The 27,633-nt window shown below is 44.9% G+C and overlaps 2 protein-coding genes across 5 annotated transcripts; both read left to right on the forward strand.

Moving 5' to 3' along the window:
- The first annotated feature begins 1,364 nt into the window (after positions 1–1,364).
- Positions 1,365–22,292, forward strand: TRAF5 (TNF receptor associated factor 5). Of its 4 annotated transcripts, none has more exons than XM_072333346.1 (13): positions 1,365–1,431; positions 3,837–3,978; positions 12,336–12,485; positions 12,994–13,218; positions 14,207–14,264; positions 14,966–15,067; positions 15,592–15,756; positions 16,068–16,145; positions 16,515–16,589; positions 16,851–16,943; positions 17,586–17,726; positions 18,237–18,405; positions 18,888–22,292. In XM_072333346.1, exons 4-13 carry the CDS (start codon positions 13,004–13,006, stop codon positions 19,463–19,465), a joined length of 1,674 nt encoding a protein of 557 aa, XP_072189447.1. In that variant the 5' UTR covers positions 1,365–1,431; positions 3,837–3,978; positions 12,336–12,485; positions 12,994–13,003; the 3' UTR covers positions 19,466–22,292. The 4 variants fall into 4 exon arrangements, with proteins under 4 accessions (XP_072189447.1, XP_072189449.1, XP_072189450.1 ...); XM_072333348.1 differs by lacking the exon at positions 1,365–1,431 and adding an exon at positions 2,354–2,484 and having other exon boundaries at positions 18,888–22,285; XM_072333349.1 differs by lacking the exon at positions 1,365–1,431 and having other exon boundaries at positions 3,733–3,978; positions 18,888–22,285.
- Positions 21,290–27,395, forward strand: LOC140249939 (uncharacterized). The gene is made up of 8 exons (XM_072332215.1): positions 21,290–21,323; positions 22,223–22,483; positions 22,934–23,005; positions 23,209–23,343; positions 24,293–24,345; positions 24,962–25,045; positions 25,278–25,370; positions 26,824–27,395. Exons 1-8 carry the CDS (start codon positions 21,290–21,292, stop codon positions 26,872–26,874), a joined length of 783 nt encoding a protein of 260 aa, XP_072188316.1. The 3' UTR covers positions 26,875–27,395.
- The last annotated feature ends 238 nt before the right edge of the window (positions 27,396–27,633 follow it).

Here is a 27,633-nt window from a genome sequence, read left to right on the forward strand (position 1 = left end):
AGTTGACGATGAGTGAAAGGAACTACCATGACCTGTGTCCTTAGGTTTTGCTTTTTGTCTTTGTTCTTGTTCTGGAAAGCTCATGGCACCCAGCAAACATGAGCCTGTAGCTTACGGATGGGGGAGCCTGAGCAGGAGTTGGCCAGGATTACAAAGTTAAGAGGATGAAGGTTACTAGAACAGGGCCGAGCCTCTTGCTGATAGAGGGAGAGAATAGGCTGAAGTGAGAACTGCTGCTTGGCTGGAATGGTGTCAGAGATGAGAGCAAAGCTGGGGCCAAGAGGAACTTCTTGGGAGGATATAGATCAATTTGTGTTTCCAAGCGGAAAGGAAACAGAATAATTGGCTGTCACAGCCACGCTGCAAAATGGGGTACCGTAAAATGTGCTAAATAGAACTGGGGTGTTGTGATAACTGTGATGAGCCTGCAGCTCTGCCCAGGGTTAAAGGAGCAAAACCTCTGTTTTCCTTTCTCAGGGTGCACTGGAAGCAGGTGTGAGCATGGCAGAGATCTGCTCTGAGAGCGGGGAGTTCTATGTGAAGTACAGAAGAAAAATGTAGTCTTAAATCCACTTAGTGCCCAATTACAGCCTAACACAACTTACATTCTAACTGAGCTACTGGTGAATAAAGGACATACTCCGGTGGGAAGAGACGGACACATACAGAGAGCAGCATCCATGCTACTTACAAGCAACTGCCCCCTGCACAACAGACATCCTAACATAGATACTGAAGTAAAACTTTTTAAAAATCCGCTTACATGCAGTTTTGTACCCCAAGATATCCGGACAGCCTTGCTATATGAGCCCTGCTGCTACTGGTGCACAAGGCTCCTTTCGGGCTAACGCTCACGTAACCCCGAGATGAGGCATTTCCGTGCGCCCTGCTGCTTTGCTCTCCAGGAGCCGCAGTAAGGTCCGACCCGCGGCTGGGTGCCCCCTCGGCTCACCCTGCGGTACCTGGAAGCGGCGCCGAAACGCCTGTGGGTAGGATGGAGATGAGGAGTGCCATCCCATCCCACCTCCAAAGGATCTGTTCCTTCACCGCCACACGCGTTTACTCACAGAAACGCAACGCCTGTTGTTCCGAGCGGTGCTCCCGGGAACTTCCCAGACGAGAGGAACCCCGAGTAACCGGGGCATTCCTATAAATAATAACAGCCGTACGCTTAATTTCGGCAGCAGGAGGAGCCGACCCCACGCGCCATTCCCCACCGTCCCGCCCCCCCGCTCCAGCCGCAGCAGCGCTACGCCGCCCCGGGCCGCCCCGCAGCCCCCGCCGCCTCGGGCTGTCTCCCCGCCCCGGGGTTGCCATGAAACCGAAAGCGGCGGCGCTTGCGCCTCCCCGCCCGCGCTTCCCCCAGCGCTGAGCCGCGCCCCGCACCTCCCTCCGCCGCCCTGGCCCGGCGGGCAGCGAGCTCCGGCTCAGGTGCGACGGGGAGGAGGGCCGGGCCCGGCAGGTGCCGCGGGGGGCGAAGGCGGCGCGGGGAGCGGGTCCGGGAGGCGCGGGGCGGGAGGGCCGCTTCTACCCGTGCCGCTCCTGGGGGCGGGCTGCCCTCCGCGGTGGGCGCTTTGGGAGCGGGTGTGGCCCGCGAGGAGCGGTCCGACGTGAAGCCGGCACAGCTACGGCGGCGGAGGGGACGGGTGGTGGGAGAGGTGGGTTCGGGTACGTGGAGGGGGAGAAGGAGGTCAGGGCTGCCCGGGGAGGCGGTGGAGTCACCGCGCCTCGAGGGGTTCAAGACAATGTGGCACCGAGGGACACGGTTAGCGGCGTGGCGGGGGATGGGCCGGATGGTTCCAGTGGTCTTTTCCAACCTTAACGATGCTGTGCGGTTCTGGTGTAATGAGCGAGTGGAGGGATGGGCAGAGAGGTGATGTGGTCGTAGCTGTGGCTAGGAAATATCATCTGTGGGTGCGGGATGGCTGAGTTAAGTACCACCTATATTTAAAAGCAATGTTTGGAAAGCAGGCGGATGGGGAGGGCATGAGCAAGTGCACAAGCACACAAGACATGCTGCATCATATGGAGATATGAAACAGAGCTGATGAAACTGTGCAGCTTTAATTCTTTAAGCCCGAGAGAGAGGGATGAGGGTAATGGGCCCACATGTAGTCCAGGCTGGATGTGGGTAGGAGGGACTGTGCAGGAGGTGGTCCACTTCCTTAGACTGGATATTAACAAGTCTCTTACAGTCAGGGTGGTGAGGCACTTGAGCAGGTTACCCAGAGAGGAAGTAGATGCCCCAACCCTAAAGACGCTAAAGATTGGGCTGGAGGGGGTCTGAGCATCTGATAGAGTTGTAAGTGTCCCTATTCATTGCAGGGGAGTTGGAAGGTACCCTTGAAGGTCACCCAGTCCAACTCCAGCAATTCTACGATCCCCAGCACGGATGCTGGAATAGCTGGAGCTCATCTCTGCAGGAAGACAGCCTGCAGCAGTCTGGTGAACTTGTGAGCAGCTGGCAGGAAGCTTTGGCTCAAGGTATTAACTGCCAAGAGATAAGTCAAGACAGGAAGGAAGAAAAGAAAGCTTGTGGCTCTCACAGACGCTGCAGGGGTGGTGGGAAGATGCACTGAAGCATGAGAGAGTTTGGAGAGAATGAGAAGTGTCATCCAGAGGGGGAAAGGTTTTCAAACTGGAAAGCTCTTATTGGAAACTTTGATAAAAGGAGTTTCCAATGAATGCAAAGAACAGAAGCCACACAGCTCTTTATTTTACCCGCATACTTGCTAAACACTATATTGAAGACAGGAGCACAGTTCTGCAAGGCCTTCAACGTGGAGAGCTATGGGTCAGGGTGAAAGATCACAGAATGCTTTAGGTTGGAAGGGACTTCAAAGCCCATCCAATTCCAAGCCCCAGCAGCGGCAGGGATGCCTCCCACTGGATCAGGGCACCCATCCAACCTGGCCTTGAATGTTTCTAAGGATGGGGCACCCACAGCTTCTCTGGGCAGCTCTGTCAGTGCCTCACTGCCCTCCGAGTGAAGAATTTCTTCCTGACAACTCATCTAAATCTCCCTTCTTTTAGTATAAAGCTGTTACCTTTGTCCTATTACTATGCTCCCTGCTAAAAAGCCCCTTCTCAGCTTTCCCGTAGGCCTCTTTAGGTACTGAAAGGCTGCAGTGAGGTCTCTCCGTAACCTTCTCCAAGCTAAACAAGCCCAGCTCCCTCAGCCTCTCTTTGCAGAAGTGCTCCAGCCCTCTCATACTTTTCACACCCTCCTCTGGACCAATTCCAGCAGCTCTCCATCCTTCCTGTACTGAGATCCCAGGACAGGACACAGTAGTGCAGGTGGGGCTTCAAAGGAGCAGAGCAGACAAGGGCAGTGACTTCCCTGACCTGCTGGTCACACTGCTTTTGATGCAGCCCAGGGCTGCAAGCACATAGTGCCAGCTCACATCAAGTTTTTGTCCACCAGTACCCAGAACTCCATCTCCTCAGGGCTGCTCAGTCCATTCTCTGCCCATTCTCTGGTCCCAAATAGATCAGGCTATTTGTTTTGTGCTGAACACTTTTGGGTAACTTTGCCAAATCATTTTAATGTCAGTCAGCTACAGACTTGTTGGGTGCTTGATCTCCCAGGCTTTATTTGTGTCCTTTCTTTAAAATAACCTGTAGGCCTGTATCTTTTTGGATTCTTTTTCTGGCCTTTTGATTATACATAGGTGGGTGTTATTTATCCTCAGTTAATAGTAGGCTGTGGAGAGAGCATTTCTCTTTCTGGTCCTCCACAGTCTGTATGAATTAAAACATTTGTTGGGCTCTTGATCTTGAAAGTGCTGGTGACAGCTGCAATGTTATTTTCTGTCATCTTGCATTCTGTTCTCCAGTGTTTAGCAGCCTGCCAGGAGCAGCGTGCTGACATGTCCTGTGTCCCCTTGGGTCTGTGCCTTGATTTGCAGAAGAACCTTTTATTTGCTGGTCCTGCTCAAGTTTCTTGGCTTGTGACCACGAAGAGTTGATGTTCACACTGTAAGTCCCTCTGTTATCTGCGCTCTTTGGGTTGTACATGCAGTTGTTCCACCTCCTTCCCTCAGCCCAGCAAAGAGGCTAACCTCTTTACCCTGGTGTATAGCAGCTCAGGAAGGTAAGGAAACTTGAGTCATGCATTCTGTGTGATTCTGTGATATTATTAATTAAAAAAAAAATGCAGCAAAAAATTTCCATAGCCTCTACATCTCAGTTTTACAATAATTAAATAAGCGTGTGAGAAACTCTCAGCACCCCAAAGTGCAGTGGTTTTTATATGGGACTGCACACAGTGCTTTGTAGCTAAGTGCATTTGTGTGGGGAACTCTTAAAGAGAGTTTGTATTTGCAGTATATCAACATTTTCAAATGGGGTTCTCTAAGAGCAGGTATGCTGCTGTGTCCTTATTTTGCAGAAGATAATACTGAGAAGCTGTTATTACATAAAGCCAATAGTGGCTAAACAAACCTCAGTGAGAGGAACAACCTGCAGAGCAGTTTTGCCTGAAGTGGTCACTATGAGATGCACAAGATCTCATCATTTGTCAGTTCTATGGCTTTTCACCTCTGCTCAGAGGCCACGTGTCCGTTTTGGGTGCAGAGTTTCTGCCCTAAACCAACAACGAATCCATGCACTTGAAATTGGAGTGTGGCCCTTACTGAATATGAAAGCAAAATCCCAGGTATCAGTTCTTAATGTTGTCCTGGAGACAGCAGATATAAATGGTCATTAGATCACAAATTCAAGTGAACGTATCCAGCAAGACTATTGGGTGCTATCCGTAATGAAAAAAAGACCAGCAAACCTTGTCTGTTAGTTTGTTTCTTTGTCACTGACATTAAACCTCATGCCATGGCCATTCTTCCCAGAGGAATTACCAACATCGATCTTGGTGACGCCTGAGACACACCTTGAAGGCTATAAGCCCAGTGATGTTGTTCACTGCTGGGAGCAATAAAGGTAAAACAGCCAGCAGCAGGAGGAGGGCTGGGTGTCACCCTGGGTGTGTTAGCATCCTTCTTACATGGCATCTTTCCTGATATTGGGCCCTGTGAAAGCCCTGCCACCTGTTTGTAACTCTGTAAATCTCCATTGTGTCATGCTTGATCTCATCAGGACTTCTTAAGAACATGTCTGTTCCCCTTTCTCATTTTTAAGAAAAGACAGTGATGATAATCCTCACTGTCATCACTTTCCCAGCAGCAAGGTCGTGAAGTCACTGGTACCAGTTGTTTCTGACATAGCAATTACCTCATAATAGGCCAGAAAATGTGTCCATATGTCATCAGACATATATGTGCATCTAAGCACAATCCACTGAGCTCTTGAATTCCTGCAGTTGAGCTGAAGGGCATTTCTAAGCCCTGAAACTACTGAGTGTCTGAGAAGAAATAGGTGGCCTGCCAAAACCTCCTGTGTCGTGGTGAGCTTAGCAGAATTTGAGCTTATCCTAGTAAAGCAGATAGATAACCATAGGATATACTGAAAGGTATATTAACCTGTGCTGATTAAATCATACATTAAGATTGGTTGAGTGCGTGGTAAATTAAACTGTCTTGTGCCTTGATTAGGTATTAATGGATGCACCAACTGAAGTCAAACCAATTTATGTCCTGGATAGTTTGTGCCCAAACTATTGGGAAGGAGAAGTAACCCCTTGGACTTAGTCCTGCAACAGGTGTGGTCTGTACTGTTTGTTAGGAAATGTGAAGACTTCACTTTGGTTCCAGAACACCTCAAGAAAGAAAGTGTAGTTGATTGTCTTGTTCTCCACTCTTTTTTGTTACATATTTCAGTACCCTTTGTTTCTTTATGTGGTTCTCGTGTGTTTGTTTCTTTCCTTAAATGCTGTTCCTGTCTGTCTTTTCTCTTCCATCATCCCACTGTGCACGCTTTAAGCTTACTGATAGTTCCTCCTGCCAGGGTCTTCTGCACTGCACTAAGCACTGCAGGAAATGGAGGGGTGCTGAAGAACAACAGCCCCGGACTATTGCTTTCTACTCATCTGCTGAGTGAGACTGTTTAAAATGAAGATCCTTCTCCTACTCAACTTCTCCATTTGGGGTTTTCCCCAAAGCTTCCCAGAAGCAGATGGCGCTTCCTGGAGTTGTGCTCACAGACACTGTACTCTCTGCAGTGCTGCCTCATGGCGTTGGCTGGATGAGCACTGCCTCCAGAGTTGATGGTTTTAAGGGGAACCCATGTTGGGGTTATTTTGCTCATCCATTGTCAATCTGCAGGCATTCTGCTTGATCAAGATGTATCCTAAGGATGTGAATTCACTGCAAGAACAAAAGAGTATTTTCTGTTCTATAAGGTTTAGCCATAGAATTGATCTTAGGCTGTGTCTAGAAATGCAACTTGGATCAGTTTAATTGATCCCATAAAAAAGAAGCATGCCTTCAAATAGACGCCTTTCTCTCTGCCAGCGCTGTACCAGCTTCAGTGATAACTTGTCTGTTCCTGGGCTTTAGGGATGGTTCAGAAAAGCATGCAGTAGTCTAAAATCCTCCTGGGAGCGGAGACTGAGATTGAACAAGATTAGAAATGCTCCGTGAGCAGGCTTAATTAAAGGAAAAAGGCTAAAGAGAACGTGTGGCATTTGCTGCAAGACAGAAGAGAAGCTTTTTTTTTTTTTTTTTTTGAATACTTCTATTTTAAATAACAAGAGTACTGAAAATTATTGCTTATCTAGAAAACAAGATGCCTTACTTTGAGAGGAGGAAGGGAAATTGTTATTACTTGGTTTAATTAGGGGCTCATTGAACTGAACAAGCTGACCAGTACTCAAGCTGACCGTATTCTTTGTTAACGTACAGAATAAAGGAAGAAGAGACCAGGAAGCCAGGCAGGGAGCAGAGCAGAAGAAGGAGTGGGATTAGAGATGGAGCCTTTGGCACTGCAGGAAGGGAAGCGTGTATTGATCCAGGGAAACAAGGTCAGCGTCCACAGGGACTGCAGGGATGGAGGCTGCTAGGAGTCTTGCATAAGCAATTAACTTCAGGCTCAGAAATAAAGAGAGTGTATGGTGGCTTTGGCTATCACAAATCCAAATATAAACATCTGTTTTCATAACAGTTGGAAAGTTCTGTTTTAAATGTAAGATGTCCATGCAGCCTCCAGTGTGAGTTCCTGTGATAGCTGTGGCTCAACAGTGCCATTTCCTTCATGAGCAGTCCCTCAGCTTCCTGCAGTGAGCAGACCTGCTCGTGCCCACAGAGACTCCTGCTGTAGGGATGGATCTGGCAACCCTGTGTGTTGGCTTTCCTTCCAGCCTCCTGAGCTTGCTCTTGACCATTTGTTTTCCCTTTAGACATGCCACTCAGTGCTCCCGTGAAAGTGATGTTATCAATATGAAGACTCTGCATCCTGAACTAAATCTGTGCGAAATGTTCTTGGTAACATTATGTTGCTCCAAAGAGCGAATCCTGCAATCAGTATACCAAAGCTGCAAGGGAAAATGCTTTTAGATGGCTTGCTCCTGTCCTAACACTTTTGAAACATTTTTAGACATGATCTTTTCAACGCTACACCAGGGGATTTCCACTCTCTTGCTGATTTAAAATGCTCGTACTGTTGTTTTAACCACAAAGCTCACACTCGTGCACGCTCGCTCTCTCATTTTCTTCTCGCTGAGGATCGGCTGCAGATTTCAGGTACAGTTCTACTAAAACATGTCTCAGTAATGATGGCAGAAATCTAATGCTGTTAGAATTATTTGTCATCTGTAAGCAGCTGCTTAGGTGCTGGCTGCTATAGGGGGTGTGTGAGTGCCACATGGTTGTAGTAGAGGGCTTCAGAGCCTGAAAGCTGTCTGGAGCTGAGCTCCCCCGCTGAGCTGACAGCAGCATGGGGCTGCAAGCAGAGAGGTCTGCAAGTGCATGGAGTGCTGAGGGGGATCGAGATGGTGGTAAATCATCTACGTATTGATACAGGAGTGTAGAACTGACTGACAAATGAAAGAACTGTTCAGTTCTGGGGCAGAGTGGTCTGATAGAGAACGATCTGCACAATGTTTTCTTGTGACCATCATTATTTACTAACTTGCAGCATAGCTATTCAGAAAATGTGGGGATTCTGGGGTGTGTGGGGGTTTCTCTTGATTTTTTGGTTTGTTTTTTTTTTTTCTCATGTGTGTGTGTTTTTTAAATGACTAGATTATAAAGTAGCTTCATTAGTTGGTTTCTCTTTTTTAATGACTCTTGCATGTGGCTTCCCAGTAGCGTTAGGAAGAAAATGAAGTTCCAGCTGTGAACACAATTATTTTAAGACATAAGTCCATACTAATGTAACTTAATATTGTGTTGGTTAGACGTAGAGAGAGTTTTACTGATAATACAAAATTAATTAATTCACGATTAGGAAATCCAGGGAAAATAGCAGATGTAGCAAATAAGCAAAATTGGTCATAAAACTGAAGCTATTCAGCACCAGATACACTTTACTAGCTGCCTGAGTGTAGTAGTAAAGTGTGTAGTAAAGTTTTACTGTTTACTGTAAGCTTGTGGAATAAGGTAATGCTGGAGTTTGAATTGGGTAACATTGTCTCCATGCAAACAAAATCTAATTGGATTCTGCTGCCCTCTGCAGCAGCAGGCTCTGTGGGGCCTTAGAGGAAGTTCTGAAACTGCTGCTGTTAGAAGCACTTTCTCCGGGATGCCAGTTGGTCACTGCACTGCACTGTGATTTTTAAGCAAGCAAACCAACTCTTGGGGTTGATTTGCTGCTGAGTGAAGCCATGTGTATCTCAGTGGTGATTCTGCTGGATCCTTCTCTTTAACCTCTGCTGGGAGGCTTCAAGAAATGCAGCCAGGGTCCTTCTCGCCTGCAGAGACTTTGCTAGCACGTTTTGTTGTCAGCAGTCAAAATATTCTAACTCTCCCTTGGGCTGGGAGGAGTGGTGATGATCCAGCAGTGATATCAGGCAGCATCACCTGCTCTCTTTTTTTCCTCCGTGACTCAATGTAATCTGCTGCATCTTCGATAGGTATGCATTTTAATATGTATAGACATCTACAATAGTCCTTTAGCAGATTGTTTAGCTGTGTATGTTGCGAGTTGGAGCATATGCTTGCTGTCCCCAAAATTCAAAGTTTTCATAGTGAAGCCTTATATTACTAATAAATCATATGACTTGGTTATTTTATTTCAAAAATCCTGGAGGCAGCCAATCTTCCTAGTTTATAAGGCAGCTTGGAGAGAGTCTTCTTAGTGCAAGGCATGTTCCTTTCCACCGTATTTCTGTCAGTCGGCTTCCATGGAAATGAACTGATCTTAGACCTCTGAAGTATACTGACTTCTAGAAAACTTTCCAAATCCTGACTTAAACAGGTTTCCCATTCTGGTAAGGTAGGTAATCTCCAATGGGAGGGATGGGGCATCTTCTAAGGCCTTCTAAGCTCTGTTCCTTTGCCTTGGGGCAAAGGAATAGAGCCTAACTGGAACTAGAGCATAGGAATACAGGTATATAACTTTTTTTTTTTTTTTTTTCATGCCCTATTAAATATATTTCATGGAATCGTGGTAGGGAAAGAAGTAATCATGGTGAGCAGCACCCCAACCCTGGAGCATAGCTGAGCACTATCTTCCCTTACACAATGAACCCAACTGAAACTGTGCTCTCAGCCAGTAGCAGGTCCCCTATCTGCTAAGCAGCAGGATCAAGCATCCTATGTTTTTTTGTCCAGTAGTTCACGCTTACCTTTCTCAGTTTAAAAGACTTGGTGGTGTTCAGTGCCTGTGTGTTGCATTGGCTCTCCTGGATGTTTGGGTGCTGCAGCTTGCTGTAGTGGCTCATGTGCTTGTAGCTCACTTGGCAATGTGATTAACCTCTCTTGGGAACCTTCATGTGAGAGAAAAGAGGAAAAACATACTGTCTTAAAAAAAGAACTACCACATAATGCAAGTGTTTTTCTGTGTGCAGTCAGTTCATGGCTAAAAAATGTTAATCAATCCACATTAGTTCAGCATCATTGTTGCACATGGTTATAATTGCTGTATGACAGCAAGTCAGGCTCATGTTGATTCGTCTTCTTAGGTTCTGCTTGTGTCTTACCCCACTTCTGAGCAGTAAGATAGTAGGAAATGGTTGGGCTTCATCTGATGTGGTGGTAGTTAAAGCTAGATAAAGAAACTTTATGTTATGAAGTTTCTTCACTGTGTTATTGCTAGTGAGATATGCATCTGCATTCAACTGTTAGATAAAAATGTTGTTTCAGAAGCATTCTGCTGTTGGAGTAGGTAGGGGCAGGGCTGCAAGCAAGGTGGGAGCCCAGCTGTGAGCTATTTGTGCTGTGCTGACATCGAGTTCCCACTCTTTGGTAGCTCTCTATACTACATAGGCTTAGCTACTGGTGACTCCAGCTGCTTCTCAAGGTGCAGAGTTCTGTTCAGCTCTGCCATTCACACGCAAGACAGGAACACTCGTCACTCACATAATAGAGGATGCCCTCACGTTTTTGGCAGCTGGGAGCAGGCAGAAGTGAAAGCACACCTCGGCGGTGGCGTGGGCTGGGCCCTGGCGTAAGCAGGAAGTTGATGCAGTCAACCAGCAGCAGGCGGGTGAGCACAAAAAGCATTTTTTCCCCTCATGGTTTCCCACTGATGTTAACTCAGAATGCATGGGCGTGGGCAGTGGAGGCCAGGAGGGACTGAAGGGCTCCTGCAGCCAGCCTGGGGCGGCTGTGACAGTAGTGGAAATACGTCACCTCGCGCTAAGCGTTGGCCACCAGTGGGTCTGTCACCCAGCCATGACCTCTGGCTTCTTGGGGCTTGTCCCACACCAAACCACATTGATTCAAGCAGACTCCACTCCAGCTTTGGTGTGTGGCAAAGTGAAGTGCCTCTGTTTTGTGTTACCCCCAGCACCTCAGTCCCAAACCTGTGGGAAGAGCTGACCTACAGCTGGAGGGCTGCACCAGGAAATGGCGGGAAGCCGCTAAGCCTGGTAGGGGCAGCATCAGCCCCAAGGCCCTCATAGAGCCCTCCTGGCCTGTGTGCATCACATGGCCCTGTTCTTCACAGCAGCGGCTGCACGTCCCACAGCAGTCATACAATGGCTGGTGATGGTAGCAAACCTGAGCCAGCTGTGCCTGGGATGGCTTTCAGGGTAGGCCCTGAAAGGAAGAAGCTGGTAACCATGGATTTGTATGTGTGTGTGTGTATTACACATTGTGGCATCAACTTGCTGAATCCACGATGACAGAAGGTACAAGTCCTGAAGTGTGACAGGACTGGAAAAATTGCATGTCACATAGATGAGAAGGAGCATTCATAAGCGAAAGAATGAGATGTTTTCTGGGGTTCTCAATGAGTGCTGAGTTTGCAGGAGATAGGCCAGCATGCTGCACAGGTCAAGGTGGCCATTGCTCACTTGTGATGGAAGCTGTGCTGCTAGTAACCCCTCAGGCTGCCTCCTGGCATCCCAAGTGGGAAAAAGGGAAATAAAATTGCTCCTTAAGGAGCACCAGAGTAATTGTGCTCCTTGGAGAACACCCTGTTATCCAAGGAGAAAGGGTCAGGCAATGCAATCAGTGTGCAGTCCTGCAGGCTGGTAGATGTGTGTGAGGTCCACAGTGAGCAGACTGGCTTGCTTTCAAGTCATCTGCTCCCTCTGACCTGCAGGATTTCCTGGTCCAGCACAAGATTTTGAGCAGTAGAGAAATTTGCTTTCTGAGCCCCAGTTGCTCCATGACCTTTCAAGCTCTGTGCTGTGCCATCTTCACCACTAAACAGTGGCCAACAGCCCTCAGTTGAATGGGATATGCCTTGTATCAGTGCTGCTCAGTGCCACCTGTGGGGTTGTTGTGGTGATGTGTCAGCCATGCTTCAGCAGACACCCTCGGTGACCTTACAGGAGCTGAGTCAGGTCCTAGCGAGGTGCCACTGCCAGCAAAAGTGACTCAGGTGGCTGGCAGGGAGGATGCTGATGCACCCAGAGGGGAAACAGCATACTCAAGTACTGCTGTGAAACTCAGTAGTACCTCCACAGTGAGTTGTGGTTTTGTGCTGTCAGTAATGAGGTACGGACCAGAAGATCAAACACTTGAGTTACATTTAAGAAAACACGGTTGTGGCAGCTGAGCTGTGCTGTAGGTACAAATGTCTTCTGACTGCAAAGCTACAAGAAATAGCTGAGCAGCTTGAGGTCTTGGTCTACTTGCACCAAAGTACTGTAAGATTGACGGGACCTGTGGCAAATCCCAAGGTTTGTGACTGTTAGAGATGGAAACAGGCGTTGCTGGTTTTTTCCTATTAGAAAACTAAGGTTGCATTCATCTGCTGTGTCTGAGCTCTTATAGGCTGAGCAAAAAACTTATGACATGCTTCTGATTGCAGTCTTCCTTTTTTTTTCCTTGCAGGCGAGGTTAATATAGCCAAGAACTGACATAGAATTAAGTACAATTTTGGAAAAAATGAGATTATAGTCCACTGCTATAAATGAATGATCATCTGGAAAAAGAAGGATGACAAGATAAAAGGCTTTGGGTCTTTTAACACCTAAACTGAAGGTAAAATCCCTTTACTCTTGTTTCTTTTTGTGTATGTGTGTACTCCTGGCCCTCAACCACAAAGCTATCTTGTTTGCACCAGTGCAGTGAATTTGTGATACTGTGTGGGAGGGTTCCACGTTAAGCACAGACTTTCCTGGCAGACCTTACGGTCAGCACTTGGCCTCTGCTTTCCCCACATGTGCCTGCTTTAAATTTTGGTGGTTCTTTTAGACTGACAATTCCTGCAAGAAAATTGAGAAAAAAATTCCCTGTTCTGGGGAATAGTTCTCAAATCCTGATTTTCTTTCCAATGTGTGTTTTAGCACTTGTCATATAAGCATCATCTTGGGGTCCTCTGAGCATCCTGTTTTACTTCCATGCTTGATGCCATGTTTCCCTGAAATCTGTTGGACTCTTCTGCAAACTGAGACCCTCAGACAGATGGCAGCCTGCCGTAGGCTATAGCGGAGGTGAGGTGGCTGATGGTGAGTGTTTAACAAGATTCTTCCCATGTCTGATTTTCCAGCACAGTTTCCATGGCCTGTGACGAGCTCACTGGTGTCTCGGGCATCTTTACGCGCCAGAACTCTGCTAATGCTGTTTCTCTGGACTTCGAACCCGACACTCACTACAAGTTTGTGGAAACCTTAGAAGATCGTTACAAGTGTGCCTACTGCCATTCAGTCCTTCACAATCCCCACCAGACAGGATGTGGGCACAGGTTTTGCCAGCAGTGCATTCTCACTTTGCGGTTAGTACAAACTCCTTACTGTATCTACAGTTTTATATATATATTTTTAATATTTCATGTTCTTGGTACCAGCTTAATGCACACAAGGAGATTTTTTCAGATATGACATTTGTAAGAAGCAGATGGCCAGAGAGTGACAAGATCCCCCTTAATTTAAAAGTCCTCTTACTATCAGTTATAGGACAAACTGTGCTTTCTGTTATAAGTTCACTGTTGCAGCTTAATAACCTCCCAGAGCTCCAAGCAGACCGTGGCTATGTAGCTGCTGGATCAAAGCCTTTTCAAAGTGCTTTTTGATTCTTATGGTACCCCAGGTGAATGGGATGTAGACAAGCCACATTCCTTCCACACTTTATTATTATGTAAGTTCTAGGTATGAGGTTTTGTTGATTCACATCAAGGAAAATATCACTTTGACACAGGAACAGCAGATAAGATTTAACTTGTTAAACCACCTCTGACTTAAATTACAAGTGACTAAAATGTAGGAAATTTAGGATGGATCAAGAATTTGTGCCCTCAAATTATTCATGCTAGGCTTTCTTTTGATGAACCCATACTGACTGCCTGATAACAGCTTTGTTCTCCAAATGCCTTCCCATATCCCCCAGGACAATCTTCTCCACAGCTTTTCCAGGTTAGGCCAACAGGTCTGTAGTTTCCCAGGTCTTTTCCTCCTGCCCTATTTGCAGCTGAGTATAATAATGTGCAGCTTCCAGCCAACAGGAGCCTCTCCAGATCCCCATGACCTTAATTAGGTTGTTGAGAGGGATTCACCTACAACACCCACCTCGGCGCCCTGGGGAGATACCATCAGGGTTCACGGAATTCTGAATGTTCAGCTGATACAGCTGTCCTCTACAATTTTGGTGACCACAAACTGAAAGTCACTGCTCCATTATCCATGCCAGTTTGATTCTAGCATAGCCCAATCTTGGAAAGTGAATCAAATCTTCTGTGGAATAACACAACTCTCCTTTTAATCTAGAGGACTGAACGCAGTACCCACCTGTCCTGTCGACAAAGAAACAATAAAAATGCACGAGGTAAGTGGCTGTGCACGCAGTGACCACCTGCATGAAAAGAAGCAGGACAGCTGAGTACAAGGCAGATCTGAGTCTTTTCATCCCCAGAGGTGGTGCAGTTTTTGTCTTACGAAGCGATGCTGATTGCAAGTGGAGAGAAAAAGATTTGGATGTATAGCTAAAGCTTTCTTTTACACTTTGCATTCTGAAGTTATTTCAGGTTAGTCCTCTGTATTTCCAGCAAACCGTCAAATAGTTTCACAAAGTCCTAAATCTTCCCACATCTTTTGATATTTTCATGGTGGATTTTTATAGGTTATTTTACCCATAAAGCAAGTTCATGCTGCTTATTTTGCAATCCACCTGAATTTTGTAATGGGTTCATCTGTTCTTATTTGTGTGCCAAGGCTTGAAAGTACGCTGCCTACTTGATCCTGCCGAATGAATTTCCCAGTGAAATGTCTCCTCCCTCTTCTGCTCCTCAGACAAAATTGTAATCAGACCGTCTTTGTGATTCTGTTTTTCACTCACTGTCTGCTGCCCTGTGGAAATCTTATGACTGCAGTTCAGCACAGAGCAGATGTATAATGCTCTGTGTAGGAAGATCCCTAAATAAGACTGGAAGTTTGCTCAGGGCGCTCACTTGCTTCTGCTTACACAGCTGTTTCTCTGAGTCTAAAGACAGGGTGTCTGAGCATTATTGCCATTCCATTCCTTTACAGGTGTTCAAAGACAACTGTTGTAAAAGAGAAGTTCTCAACTTGTACGTGTTCTGCAAAAACTTCCCTGACTGCAATTCAAAAATAATTCTGGGGCGGTATCAGGTTAGTTGGCTCAATCACATTTTAAGCCCTTGATTTTCATGTGAACTTTGCGTGTCACAAGCTAAATTTCAGTGGTTATCTTCAGACTTTTGTCACTGTAGCAACGTGGCTTGGGTACATAATCTATGACTTAGCTATACACCGGGTAACAAATACTATGTCATGGCTGTAAGCTTATAGCAGCTGTGCCTTATTTGTTTGATAAGAACCATTTGCTTTATATTGCTGTGAATACATCTGTCATTTTGCAAGTTCAGGAGGTCTGTACTGAAGGCTTTCTAAATAATAGTGAGAAAATAATGATATGGGAACTTAAGTATTACAAAGACAGCAAGGATAACTTGCATCAGAAGTCTGTGCAGGGTGATGTGAAACTGGGGAGAGAGACCCAAGACAGGTGAGCAGGTTGGTGCTCAGCCTAACCTCACCGCCTTGCTGCTCAGCAGAGCCTGAGGCCAGCGAAAGCCAAGAGCCGTGACAGCTGTGTGTCAGACTGGGGTTTAATTTGCTTTTATGCATTGCAGGAACATCTTCAGCAGTGTTTGTTTGAAAGTGTGCAATGCACTAATGATGGATGCTGTGATCAAATCCTTCGGAAAGATCTGAAAGATCATTTGAGTCAGCACTGTAAATTTCGAGAAGAAATTTGTCAGTACTGTAACAAGTATGTGGTGTTAGTGAACATAAAGGTAAGATTATAACATGCTGCCTACAATCCATACATACATTTGCCTCTTAATATTGCTGAGTGAAACATTTCCAGCGTTGCAGTGGTATTTCACCACTCATGAAACAAAGCTTGGCTGAGTAGCTGAAGGAGAAAGCTTAATGAAAATGAGCATGCTTTAACTAATACCAGTTACTTCTGCTCTCTTAGAAACATGATGTGGGGCTTGTGTGTGTATGTTTGTGATTACTTTTTGCATGCCAGAATTAATAACTTCTAGGTATGCTGCTTTACAAAAATGCAAACCACTGCCTTGTTTTTCTTCTTTCCCAGAATCATGAGGAAAATGACTGTCCTGATTATCCCATGCCCTGTCTCCAAAACTGCTCACAGATCATTCTGAAAAAGGAGGTACGAGGATTGTTTTCACATGCAGCAATTCAGCAATTTGCACACTTCTCTGAGAACTGAAAAACTCACATCACAGACTACATTGGCTCTCACCAATAAAACTTCATCACTCTAAGTACTTTCTTTGGTTGCTCCTAAATGTGATGTATGTCCCATCTGACAAGTGAGGCGTTGGGTCACTGCAAAGCACTGGTGTTGCAGTATGGGAAGATACCCGTCTTGCTTATTGACTCTGAATATTCACTTTCCTCTTTATGTAGTCATGGCATTGGCCTCTATTCACCCCCTATGCAGGTACTTAGATTTTTATCAGTGCAACAAGTTACTCAATCTTTATTTCATTGCAAGTTTCTTTGTTAATATATGCAGATTGAAAAGCATCATACTGTGTGTCCTGAGACTGAAGTGGACTGCCCATATAAACAGTATGGCTGTCTTATAAAGGTAATGTTTTATAGATTATTGCTTATACTAGGAATTTGTCTCCCAAACCAATCAGAGTAGTTAATTAAGATAACCATTTTTAGTTCTTTTACAACCATTTCTAATAAGATGCTACAGCAGAGAACCAGGACTGTCATTCCCTCACTTCCAGTGCACAGAGGGGATGTTTTAAATCTAGACATCAACAAATTTTTTACCCACCAGCTTCAAAAATCTGTGTCTGATTGCTTTGTTCTTTTATTCCCTTTCTACTTCACTAAGGTGAAAAGAGGGAAACTTGCTGAACACGAAAACAGCGCCCTGAGGGAACACATGCTGCAGATTTTAAACAAGAATTCCAGATTGGAAGAACAAGTAAGTTGTATTTAATGAATGCTCTTCAACAGTTCTTGGCAGCTTGGAAGATTATATGAGATTTTGAATTTGCTGTGTGTTACAGCTCGGCTGCATTCTAAAAAGACTGTTTGTATTGTCCTTGCTTACCTCGGAAGTCAGAATATGCTCTTCTAGTGAAGTCAGGCAGTTAGCTGGAAACTTGTCTGTGCTCAGGCATGTGTATTCCCCATCAAGCACAATGGGAGCCTTGTTGCCATCACTTACATTACTTGCTTTTGACTTCTTACAACTGATGCTAAGTTTGTGGATGGAGCATTTGAAGGTTTCAGGGGCCAGTCAGATTGTATTGAAAAGGAGCCTCGGGGTGCTCAAGTTGTCCCCTCTGCAGAGGTGGCACAGAGCAGTGCAGAGCTTCCTGCCTACTTCCAACTTAACGCTGGCTTATAAAAATCTCACTTTGCAAGCTGGGCAATAACAAGTCAGACTTAAGATGCGGAGATGTCAGTATTCGATATCCCTGATTTTTGAATTATCCACCTAAGTTAGAGGTTTTACACCATAAACTTTTCTACTTTCTCCTGTACCATAACATGTTTTAATTTAATACCTGTGCATTTTGGTTGTGTGTAGAGCTTTTACTCTGTATTTTTCCACCTGTAGATATCTGACCTGTACAAGAGCCTGGAATGTAAAGAGATTAAAATCCAGCAGCTGGCAGAGGCTGTTAAAAAGTGTGAGAAAGAATTCAGGCAGTTTACACAACTGTTTGGTAAAAACAGCAATTTGATGGTAAGCACACAGGTGAGTGGCACACTGGTTTTTACCTTTTTGGCCAATGGCATTCTTGCAGTTTAAACCACGTAGAATAAAGCACGTTTACCCGGTTGTCATCAATAGCAAGACAGTAACAAATACTGTCTCCCAGACACATCCCAAGCTCTTCTTTTTTACAGTTACAGTATTGTGTTGTAACCAATAAAGAAGTTTGGATATATAATTGAGGCAAAAAGCACTGTATAAAATCCTCATGGCCAGACCCCCATGGAAAATAGGAAGGTGTGAGTTTAAATCATCAGTTGGATGAAATAAAGCAGTATGCAATGATGTGAATTGAGGGATGGCTTCTCAGCTGGTAAATGCCAAAAAATGGATGATTTGAACACATCCCTAAGGCAGCAGAGTACTTCTGATTGCACTGTGTAGTTGGTATTGCTCACATGTTAAAGATATTTTTATTTCCAATGAAATGGCTGATTCTGTAAATGTTCTTGTCCCTGCTTCCCACCTTCTTTCTATGGCACTGACTGTAAGGCTCTTGCCAGTCATCTGGATAAGTCTGCACGACTGGAATCGCAGGTGAAACAGCTAATACAGATGGCAAACCAGCAACAAAGTAAATTAGACTTGAGACCTCTGTTTGACACAATTGAAAATGTAAAACAGAAGATTGCCCTTATGGAGACATATGATCAACGCTTAGGTATGTTGGGACTTCCTTCTTTTCTGCATGGGTTTGGGGTCTTTGCTGATGTTGTGGTGGCAAAGTAGAGGCTCTGGTACTGCAGTCAGTTAGTTGCAACTCTTAGCCAAAAAGGGTTCTCCTCTCCGGGCTTTCTATGACCAACCTGTGGTAGTACATGCTACAAACATCCTCCCATCTTCCCTACCCCAGAGGGCCCAATTCCAGAATTCCTGAGGCACAGCAGGGACAAAGTGCTGGGTTTGGTGAGGCTGGGGCACTGTGGTGGTAGCAGTTGTCATGTCCCTAGTCAGACACTAAATCTGGCTTGCAGTTAGCGTTTTTCCTTATTCAGCTACCTGCTGCAATTAGAATTGGAAGAAAAAAAAGGTTAACAGCTGCAGCTAACAGTCTGTACTCGGTACTGTTCTTCCATATTGTCAGCTCAAGCCTGGCTGCTCTTTGTATCCAATGTCTGATAGTTTTATTTTACTTCTTCCCAGCTGTTTTGGAAAGTCAGTCCAGCAAACATGATCTCCAGATCAACATTCACAAAGCACAGCTCAATAAAAACGAAGAGCGGTTTAAGCTTTTGGAAGGCACGTGCTACAACGGGAAATTAATTTGGAAAATCACAGACTATAAGATGAAGAAAAAAGAAGCAGTGGAAGGTCGTGTCCTCTCCATCTTCAGCCAGCCCTTCTACACCAGCCGCTGTGGGTACAGGCTGTGTGCCAGAGCCTATCTGAATGGGGATGGCTCAGGCAAGGGAACGCATGTCTCGCTCTACTTCGTTGTCATGAGAGGCGAGTTTGACTCACTGCTGCCATGGCCCTTCAAGCAGAAAGTTACGCTTATGCTTTTGGACCAAACTGGGAAAAAAAATCACATTGTGGAAGTCTTTAGAGCTGACCCCAATAGCAGCAGTTTCAAAAGACCCGATGGAGAAATGAATATTGCCTCTGGTTGTCCACGCTTTGTGCCACACACAGTTCTGGAGAGCACAAAGAATACCTATGTCAGAGATGACACTCTGTTTTTGAAAGTAGTTGTGGATTTAACTGATCTGGAGGAATTGTGAAGAAAAAAAGTATCCCATCAGTGTGACTGCTTTAATTTTTATGGAATGCCTTCTTGGTGACCACGAGCCATGCAATAGCGAATTGCCACCCGTCAGCTACTGATGTGTTTAAAGGCTTTTGGACCACGTGACAGTTAGTGAATTGCCAAGACATCAGCCTTTGTTTTTTAACCTTTTTTTTTTCCAAGCCTGCAGCTTCAAGGCAGCTGTGAGCCCAGTCTGATGTGAACATGCATTCAATCCAGTGCTTTGACTTGGCTCAGTAAGGTCTGGGTGTGAATGCTTGGCTCACATCACAGGACTAGTGACTTAGGATGAAAATCCTCCTATAAGCTGTTGGGAGCCCAGGCAGGCCTGTGGGCTCCACTACTCACACCAATGCACATTTCGCTTGTCTGAAATTGAACCATTTCAATATTAGCTCGTTTGAATCAATGTATCGTGAGCCCTCAATCTCCTGGATTTCTGAAGCAGCGAGAAAGGGGTTCAGCCAGACACTTGTCAGGGATCTTGAAAACTTTTTTTTGTTGAAGTATTTTTTACCAGGAATTCCAGAGCACGATACCAATGCCTCTTATTTTTCTAGCCTGATATTTCAGCTGTACAGAGGGCCATAAAATGGCTGTGGTAACATCTTTTTCATTCCTGCCTAGTGCCTTGGGACTGATTTCCACTGGTGATCAACATCCACAGTCCCCACCTGAGGTCAAAAGTAGCCGCACGTCCTTCTCACCTCTCAGGATATGGCCATAAGATACTCAGCTGCCAGCTCTTCCTTTTGGAAGAAAGGGGACAAAATTCTTCTGTTTGCCCTTCCAGGTGCACTCCTTTGACCTACCAGCTCTACAAGGTGGCAGGAGGAGCTCTGGTTATCTGTTTGGGAAACACCTCAGATAACATGCACTGTTCTCCCTAGAAATTTGGAATCTGGGGAATGAAGGGGGAAATAGACGAGGGAATGAAGTTCCTGTTGGAACTTCGGTCTCATGAGTAGTGCAGCTTGAGCATTTGTTATAAGGAGTGAGAGCTGCTGAGCAATTACCGCTAACTATCAAATACTTAGGAAGGTCTTCACTTTTATCCTAAGTTCTCTCCATATTGCAAGGGAACAATGGCATTTTATTGGAGACACACTAAGAACGCCAAGATCAGGCACCAAGCAACAAGAAGCAAAGAACACACAGTGCCTTTTAAAAGTCTTTTGGGTGCTTGGAAGATGGAAGTAATTTTGCACACTCCATCACTTTGTTATTAGAAGTGACAGAATTTTTGTGTCTCATCCCTTACAGATCAGGTAGTGAAACAGCAAGATTTTATCCACTGCTCCTGCAGCTCACTGGCAGAATAAAGCTGCAGCTTCTGAAAAGGATGGCATGAAATCAAGCTGGATTTTAGAGTAAATCAAGCAGGATAAAAACCAAAATGGGGCACAGACCCATTAAGGTATAAGGTAGAAAATTCAAGATAGCGAACATGGCAAAATGGAAAACGACACTTCTGTGCAGAATGATACAATATGGTTTGGTGACTGACACTAAGATGAAGGCAAAATACCCATATTTTATATCTGGAAGCTCACTGCTATAGGCATTTCCTTTTCCAGGCAGTTTCTAGAATGTAAATCAGACAAATATTTTCAGCTTTGGAGGTGGAGTGGGGGAGAAGCCTTAGCAATCTGTACATCACAGTAAGGTAGCACACCTGGAGGTTTTTCATCCAAAGTCCTTTGTGTTGCACCACGTCTGCATCTGATGGGCACATAAAGGTTTTCATAGTGACCAGAGAGATGATAAAGGTCCGATTTTGTTCTTTCGGATCACCACCATGACTGACTTTACACTCCATGTAGTGGAGACAAGTGGGCCTCGTGTCCTTAAAGCTTTTTGTTACAGAAAGAGGAAGCTTGTTTGAAAGATACTGTGGGATATGGATTCTGAGCCACTGCCGTGGACTTCGTATTGACTGATACTTTTAAAGGTATAACTGAGTGGTGTCAGCCGCAGGGCCTTGGACTGTCCAGTGTGTGAAGTAAAATGAAAGGCTAAAGACCCTGGAGAACTGAAGTAGGATGGAAAGGACTCACTCTGTATCTGGATGAATAACAGACCTCTCTGCCTCCACACCCCAAGTATAAAATGGGGATAATAATACTTGCGGAAGTGTTAGGACTATTTCAATGTTTGTGAAGAGTTTTGAGCATGAGAAGAGCTAAGTGTTATTAGAAGTCCATTTCTAGTTGTTGAGTTGGTGATGGCGTAGTGGTGTGGGTGTGTGTTAGTGTGCTGCCGGGCCAGTGCTGGAAGCGTGCTCAGCTTTAGGCAGGCTGTGCCTGTGTTGGCTTCACCTTTTTGCCATGAGCATTCCTGTTAAGATTCTGAAGCACAAATGACTCACCCTGGGCGACGGAAACGTCCCTGTTGGAGTACTGCCTGTTTTATAATGAATCCACTGCGAAAACTACTTCTTTTCTAGGGCGATCTGAAACCAGTTCGGTTTCTTTTGTTACAGTAGTTGAGTTTTGTGTCAAGATTTTCAGCGATTTTTACTACTTGTGAACTGCGTTTTAAATTTCATCTCATCCCCAAACGTTGTCTAGCATGAGTACTGGGGAAGGGTTTTGTTGTTGCATGATAGATACCGAAAAACCTTTCAATAACGTCGTACCGGGTAAACAACCAAAAGCGTGCTCTACATCAGCACGCGGTGTACTTTTATGTAGTTACTGTTTGTAACCGAGTATCTCTTACTACAACGCAGGCATTTTTCTAGCCAAACGTCATAACTGTATACGCAAAAGCGGGGTTCGAATAAATAACGTTACCAGCTTTCCAGAGTGCGTTGCATCACGTCGGCGGACGGGCGGCGCTGTGGGCGGTGCGCGGCGCTCAGCGTGCTGCCGGGCGGGCCGTGACGCGCTGCCGGGCCGGGGAGCACCTCCTCCCGCCCCCGGCCGCCTGCAGCCCTTCCGGGTCACCGCCGAGCCTGGGGCGGCCCTGCGCTGCCGCTGCGGCCGGTCCGGTAAGTGTGGGGCTGCGTCGGGGTCTGCGAGCGGGGCCGCCGCAGGAAATGGCGGCGGGGAGCGGGGTCCTTCGGTAGGGGCCGTCCCGGCGGCCTCGAGGCCGTGTAGCCCGGGGATCGCTCCTCGCTCTAGCGGAACGTGGCCTCGTAACGCACCTGGCGGCTTTCACGGCGGCCACTTTGGCGATAAGTGTTTTGACACGCATTGAAGCTGACGTCGCGTTCTTCGCAGATGACACACAGACGGGGTCTCGGCACAGCTTCCTGCGGCACGAAGATGGAAGCCGAAACTTTAGCTTCGCCGTGGTGTGATGCGCTGTGCGGGGGTGCTGGCGGGGTTGGTCTTAGATGCCTTCTCGCCTTTCCTCTCTCACCACAACACTCCTCTTTCTTTTCCCTTCCGAGGCTTTAGGAGATGGTGCTCTTGACCGTGCTTTTGTCTCTCACTAGGTATGGACAGCCAGAAGGATGAGAAAGGCAGAGTGCACAGTGCAGCCTCCACAGAGGACATGAAGGTCCGAGGTAGGCACAGCTGGTCAGCTTCAGAGCCACGGTGCTGTGTGTGCAATGGTGCCAGCTGCCATCTTTAACTGTGATGCTTACTGTAGTCCCTTGCTAATGATGACAGACTGTGGCACACTTTGTTCTGTTTAATTTCTGTGAAATCATTTCTGTAGACCGTAGGTACTTGCCGGTGTGTCACTGTTGCCTTGTGTCTTCCTAAGGAAAAGAGAAAAGAAAAAGAAAACGTAGCAGAAGCAGATCATCATCCGTTTCATCCACATCATCTTCTAGCACTACATCCACTTCTTCTTCTCCGTCACATTCATCATCAAGGTCGTCATCTTCAAGTAGCAGAGGTAAGCTGGAGCTTTTGGGAAGAGTGGTTGCAGTAAGAGCTGAGGGCAAAAGATGATTGAGTACCATAGCCTTCTCCATGCCTGTTGTCAACAGGTGGTATATGCTCTTTAGTCTTCCTTTTTTGGCTAATGTACCCGTAGAATCCTTTATTCTTTGTATCCCTTGCCAAGTTTATCTGGCGTTACCGTGAGAGTGAATTACCATTTTCATTGTTTCTTCTGATGTGCTTGAGCTGCATTTGTTGTTAGGACAGAAAAAGGGTGCTTGAGCAGCCATACCCTGGACATTTTTAAGCTGTGAGCCTGGCTATGGTCTGGTATATTCCTATAATGTTATCTTCCATTTGGAATTGCAAAGGAACTGCAGAGCTGACAGCTTGAAGGCAGTTGGTTGGAAGACAGACAGACTGTTGAACTGTCTTTCCGGGTTTGACCTTCCTGTTGTCAAAGCTTGTGCTTCAAAATCAAATTCCTCACATATCAGTTGTTACCTCTAAAACTCACCATCAGTTCACAGTTTCTACTTTACCCCCCCCTTTCCACCCATTATTTTTTGTAATGAAGCATGGAATAGTTTCGCTTTTAACAGTGATGGTGTTTGCAAGCGATTTGTCAGCTTCAGTGGTACTTTATGTTGCCTTCTCTGTGAGTCTGTATCTCTGGGTATCAGACACTTGCAGTCTCTTAAGCACTTCTGCAGAAAGAGAGAGAAATGTTGTCTCTATTAATGTCACATATTGGTGTAAGTAATCAGTACATAAATGAGATTTCTGATTCCCATGTAAGACCAGTAAATGGCAGTAAGCTAATACGTTGTTTTTCATAGGGTTCATCTGAATTGTTACTGATACATTAAAGCGTTTTCTTTCTGTTTTACATTCTTCTATCCCTCATCTCTAAAACCAAATGCCTTTTTCAGAATACTAAACTTAGTTTCTTTTTTCTTCAGATTCTCCTAAAACTAAATCCAAGAGAAGGAAAAAAGAAAAGCACAACAAAAAGGTAAACATTTTCTAACAGAAAACAGTAGTTAACAAACAGGAAATAGCTCTTTGTACTTCTGTAGCACTAAATATCATGGGATGCTGAATGCTTTTGGCTGTGGCTGCGTAAATCTGAAGCGAGCTGTTAAAGTAAGTGAGCTGTTAAGCTGACATGCACCAAACTGTACAGCAAATGAGAAATAATGCGTGGTTCCTTTTGCCACTAATTGCTCACCCAACTAGACTTTGGCATAGCCACTGAGGAAAATAAGTAGTAGCCTTCATAACTTTATAGAATTTCCATCAGAAGAAGCCATTTATAGTTAGTCATAGATTCTCGGTGCTGTCATTTTCCTTTTTTGCCTTTTTATGGGACCAGCTGTTCAGTGATTGTATGTATGAGATGTGCGTTAAAAGGGAGAATCAGGGAAAATGCTGTTTCTGTTTCCAGAGATCCAAAGGGTTGCTGACTTTGCTGGCTTATTTTCTGTGTATTTCATACAGGACTGGCAGTGGTAGGGACAAGCAGCAGTGGCTCTGTTGGTTAGCCAGGGCACAGATAGGCTGCTTGTGGGTTTCCTTTTTTTTGCCTTTGCAAATCTGTAAGTGCTACAGAATGTGTCTTATGCTTGCAGAAGAGAAAGAAAGAAAACAAAATGAAGAAAAAGAAAGAAAAGAAGAAAAAGAAAGAAAAATCAGGACCTGTCCAGCTTTCTAAGGTATGCTTCTATGAGCTGAAATTCCCACTGTATTTCTCACTTAAACCATGTCATCTCATAAAAACGTTTATAACTGCACCATTTTTCCTACACAAATAGAAACATATCTTTGTTTTCTAGACACTTTGGAAGTATGAAAGATTATAATCTATAATTTTCTTTAAGATTCATAAGGATTTGTAACATGAACCAAAATTATGGGGATTTTTCCTCATGTGTGGTTTTATTTTAGTTCTTCAAAAACAAAAAGAAGAATGAAAACTACAGCATGATAACTGGAAAGAAAATTAAGATGAAAATAAAGAAGACTAAGAAGGATAAAGAGGTGAGAGTTAAAACAGTCTGTGTGTCCTTAATGGGAAGCACCATCTCTTTTTATTTTCTTCATAGTGGTATTCCGTAGAAGAGTAGATCTTACGGGTTATAAATTGAATGAAGCTTTTAATGTGGCCTTGGTGCCGTCTGAGAAACTTAAGATCGTTCTTTGGGCAGGCTTTGTTAAATGAGCGGTCTTGGAATACCCAGGCGTGAATAGGTGAACCAAAGGATGCTGATGCAGGTTCTCAAAATTTCAGCCCATAAGGTTGAGCTGGTTTGTGGCTTTTCCTGTTTGTTGAGCTTGCACTTTTTTTTAACCGTCCTCAGCTTTTTCCAGTCACTGGTGGTCAAATGTGGTAATTGATGCCTTACTCTGTTTTCTAACAAGCATAAGAGTAGGCGTTATATTGAGAAGGAAAAAAGATAATATGGTCATATGTTATGCATTCTACCAAAGTAGTCAAATGTTTTTGCTGAGGAACTGAAGGAGCTGGATATCAAGAACAGACAGAGTACGTTCTCTCTCTTCAGCAGCATCCACACCTCGTAGAAATCTGCAGAGGGCTTCTATATTTGTTAAGAAGTGATATTGTGCTGAAGTATCCAGATTGGTGGATTCTCACTTAGCCATGACAGTTTGTTCTATAGTTGCCAGAATAAATCTAAGCATTCCAAATTCAATTTCATCAAAAATACATTGTCATCTTTCTGTGGCACTAAGGTTCCTTGCTGTCCTTATCCCAGTAACCTGCTAACTGCAACATTTGATGTCAGATACTTGATGTTTGCTTTTTTGATCGGTGACCTCAGTTATGAACACACTGAACTGAACAATATCTCTTAGTCACAATATTTCAATATTTGGTGATTGTTTCATCAATTGTATTTCTACAAAGATGAAAAGCAACTGTTTTGGCTGTTTGGGCTGTCTCTGATGTAAAGAAAGAACCTAAATCCATGGTTCCCTTTCTGTTTTGCTGCAAGCTGCTGCTTATGTGTAGAAAAAGCAATACTTCCCAGAGCACAAGACTTCCTGTGTGTACAGCTGGTGTTGCTTCAGACACCAGAAAACTGCATCTGTTCTGCTTGTGAATTCCCTCCTGACTAGGCTGTGTGAGCTACATGCTGACAACCCAGTGCAGCCTCCACAGGGAGCCACTTAGAAAATACACCATGAAATATCAGCAGAGACAGCTTATCTCTTCTAGCATCTCTTGTAGGTACTCACTGCTTGCACTTCTCCCAGGCACTCTCAGCTGTCTGGTAGCCAGTAATACCCAGCTGCCTGGGGCCCTCCCAGCAGCCTCACCATTGTGTAGCCAGGGAACTCCTCACCAAACACGGTAACGTTTGTTGTGCAGTGTGCCCACATGCCAAGGCCCCACTGAAAGCAGAGATACAGCCTTGCTCCACCAAGTACAAGTCTGTTCAACTATTGCCTCTGCTTTTCTGCTCCACAGAGAGACCGGAACCGTGCAGAGCTGCTTGAATTTCTGAACTCTGCCTTATAATGGGAAGAGTGTGACCAAGGACTTGTAAATACGCCAAGCCGGTGATGATCATGCCTAGCAAAAAAGCTAAAGAAAACTCAGGGAAAAGGATGCCGAGTTTGACAAGACCAGACTCTCCTGCTGAGACAATCAGGATGTCCTTTTTTAGTGGCAAAATGAAGATCAAACGATAACTTGTTAATGAAGATCCATGTCCTTTTGAGATGCTAAGGTAACAGCCAGGCTGTGGTGTTTTAGAAGAGCCTAAGAGTGCGTCATTGGCAATGACATGAATTGATGCACTGAGGTCCAATTCTATCCTAACTGCATGCAGAACACACTTCTAATTTCAGATGTCTTAAAGTTTCCAGTAGCTTAAACAAAGCGGATTATTTGTAACTGCCTGTTGAAAGATGAGGCATTTCTATGTGTATATTTTTTCCAGTAGTGGTTTCACTTGTCCTAAAGAGCAAGTTGACCTTTGTAAATAGAACATCCTCTTACATAAATGCTTTTTTGACAGTTCATTCATTAATATATTATTTCAGAGTTTAAGGTGTGGTCTTTGAATGGTTTTATTACTCTTCGTCACTAGAAGCATCAACACTAAATATTCTGGAGCAATAATGGTAGCTGGATAATTTTTATTCCAAAACTGAAGTAGGGAAAGTCTTTGGTTTTGTTTATCTGGATCAGCTGCTCACAGGCAGTATGCACTTACTGTAACTAATTTACTCCCATATCTTGAGTTGCAGTTCCTAGAGCTAAGAAGCCTGAAGA

Source organism: Excalfactoria chinensis, chromosome 3 (assembly GCF_039878825.1).
Source record: "Excalfactoria chinensis isolate bCotChi1 chromosome 3, bCotChi1.hap2, whole genome shotgun sequence".
Lineage (NCBI taxonomy): Eukaryota > Metazoa > Chordata > Aves > Galliformes > Phasianidae > Excalfactoria > Excalfactoria chinensis.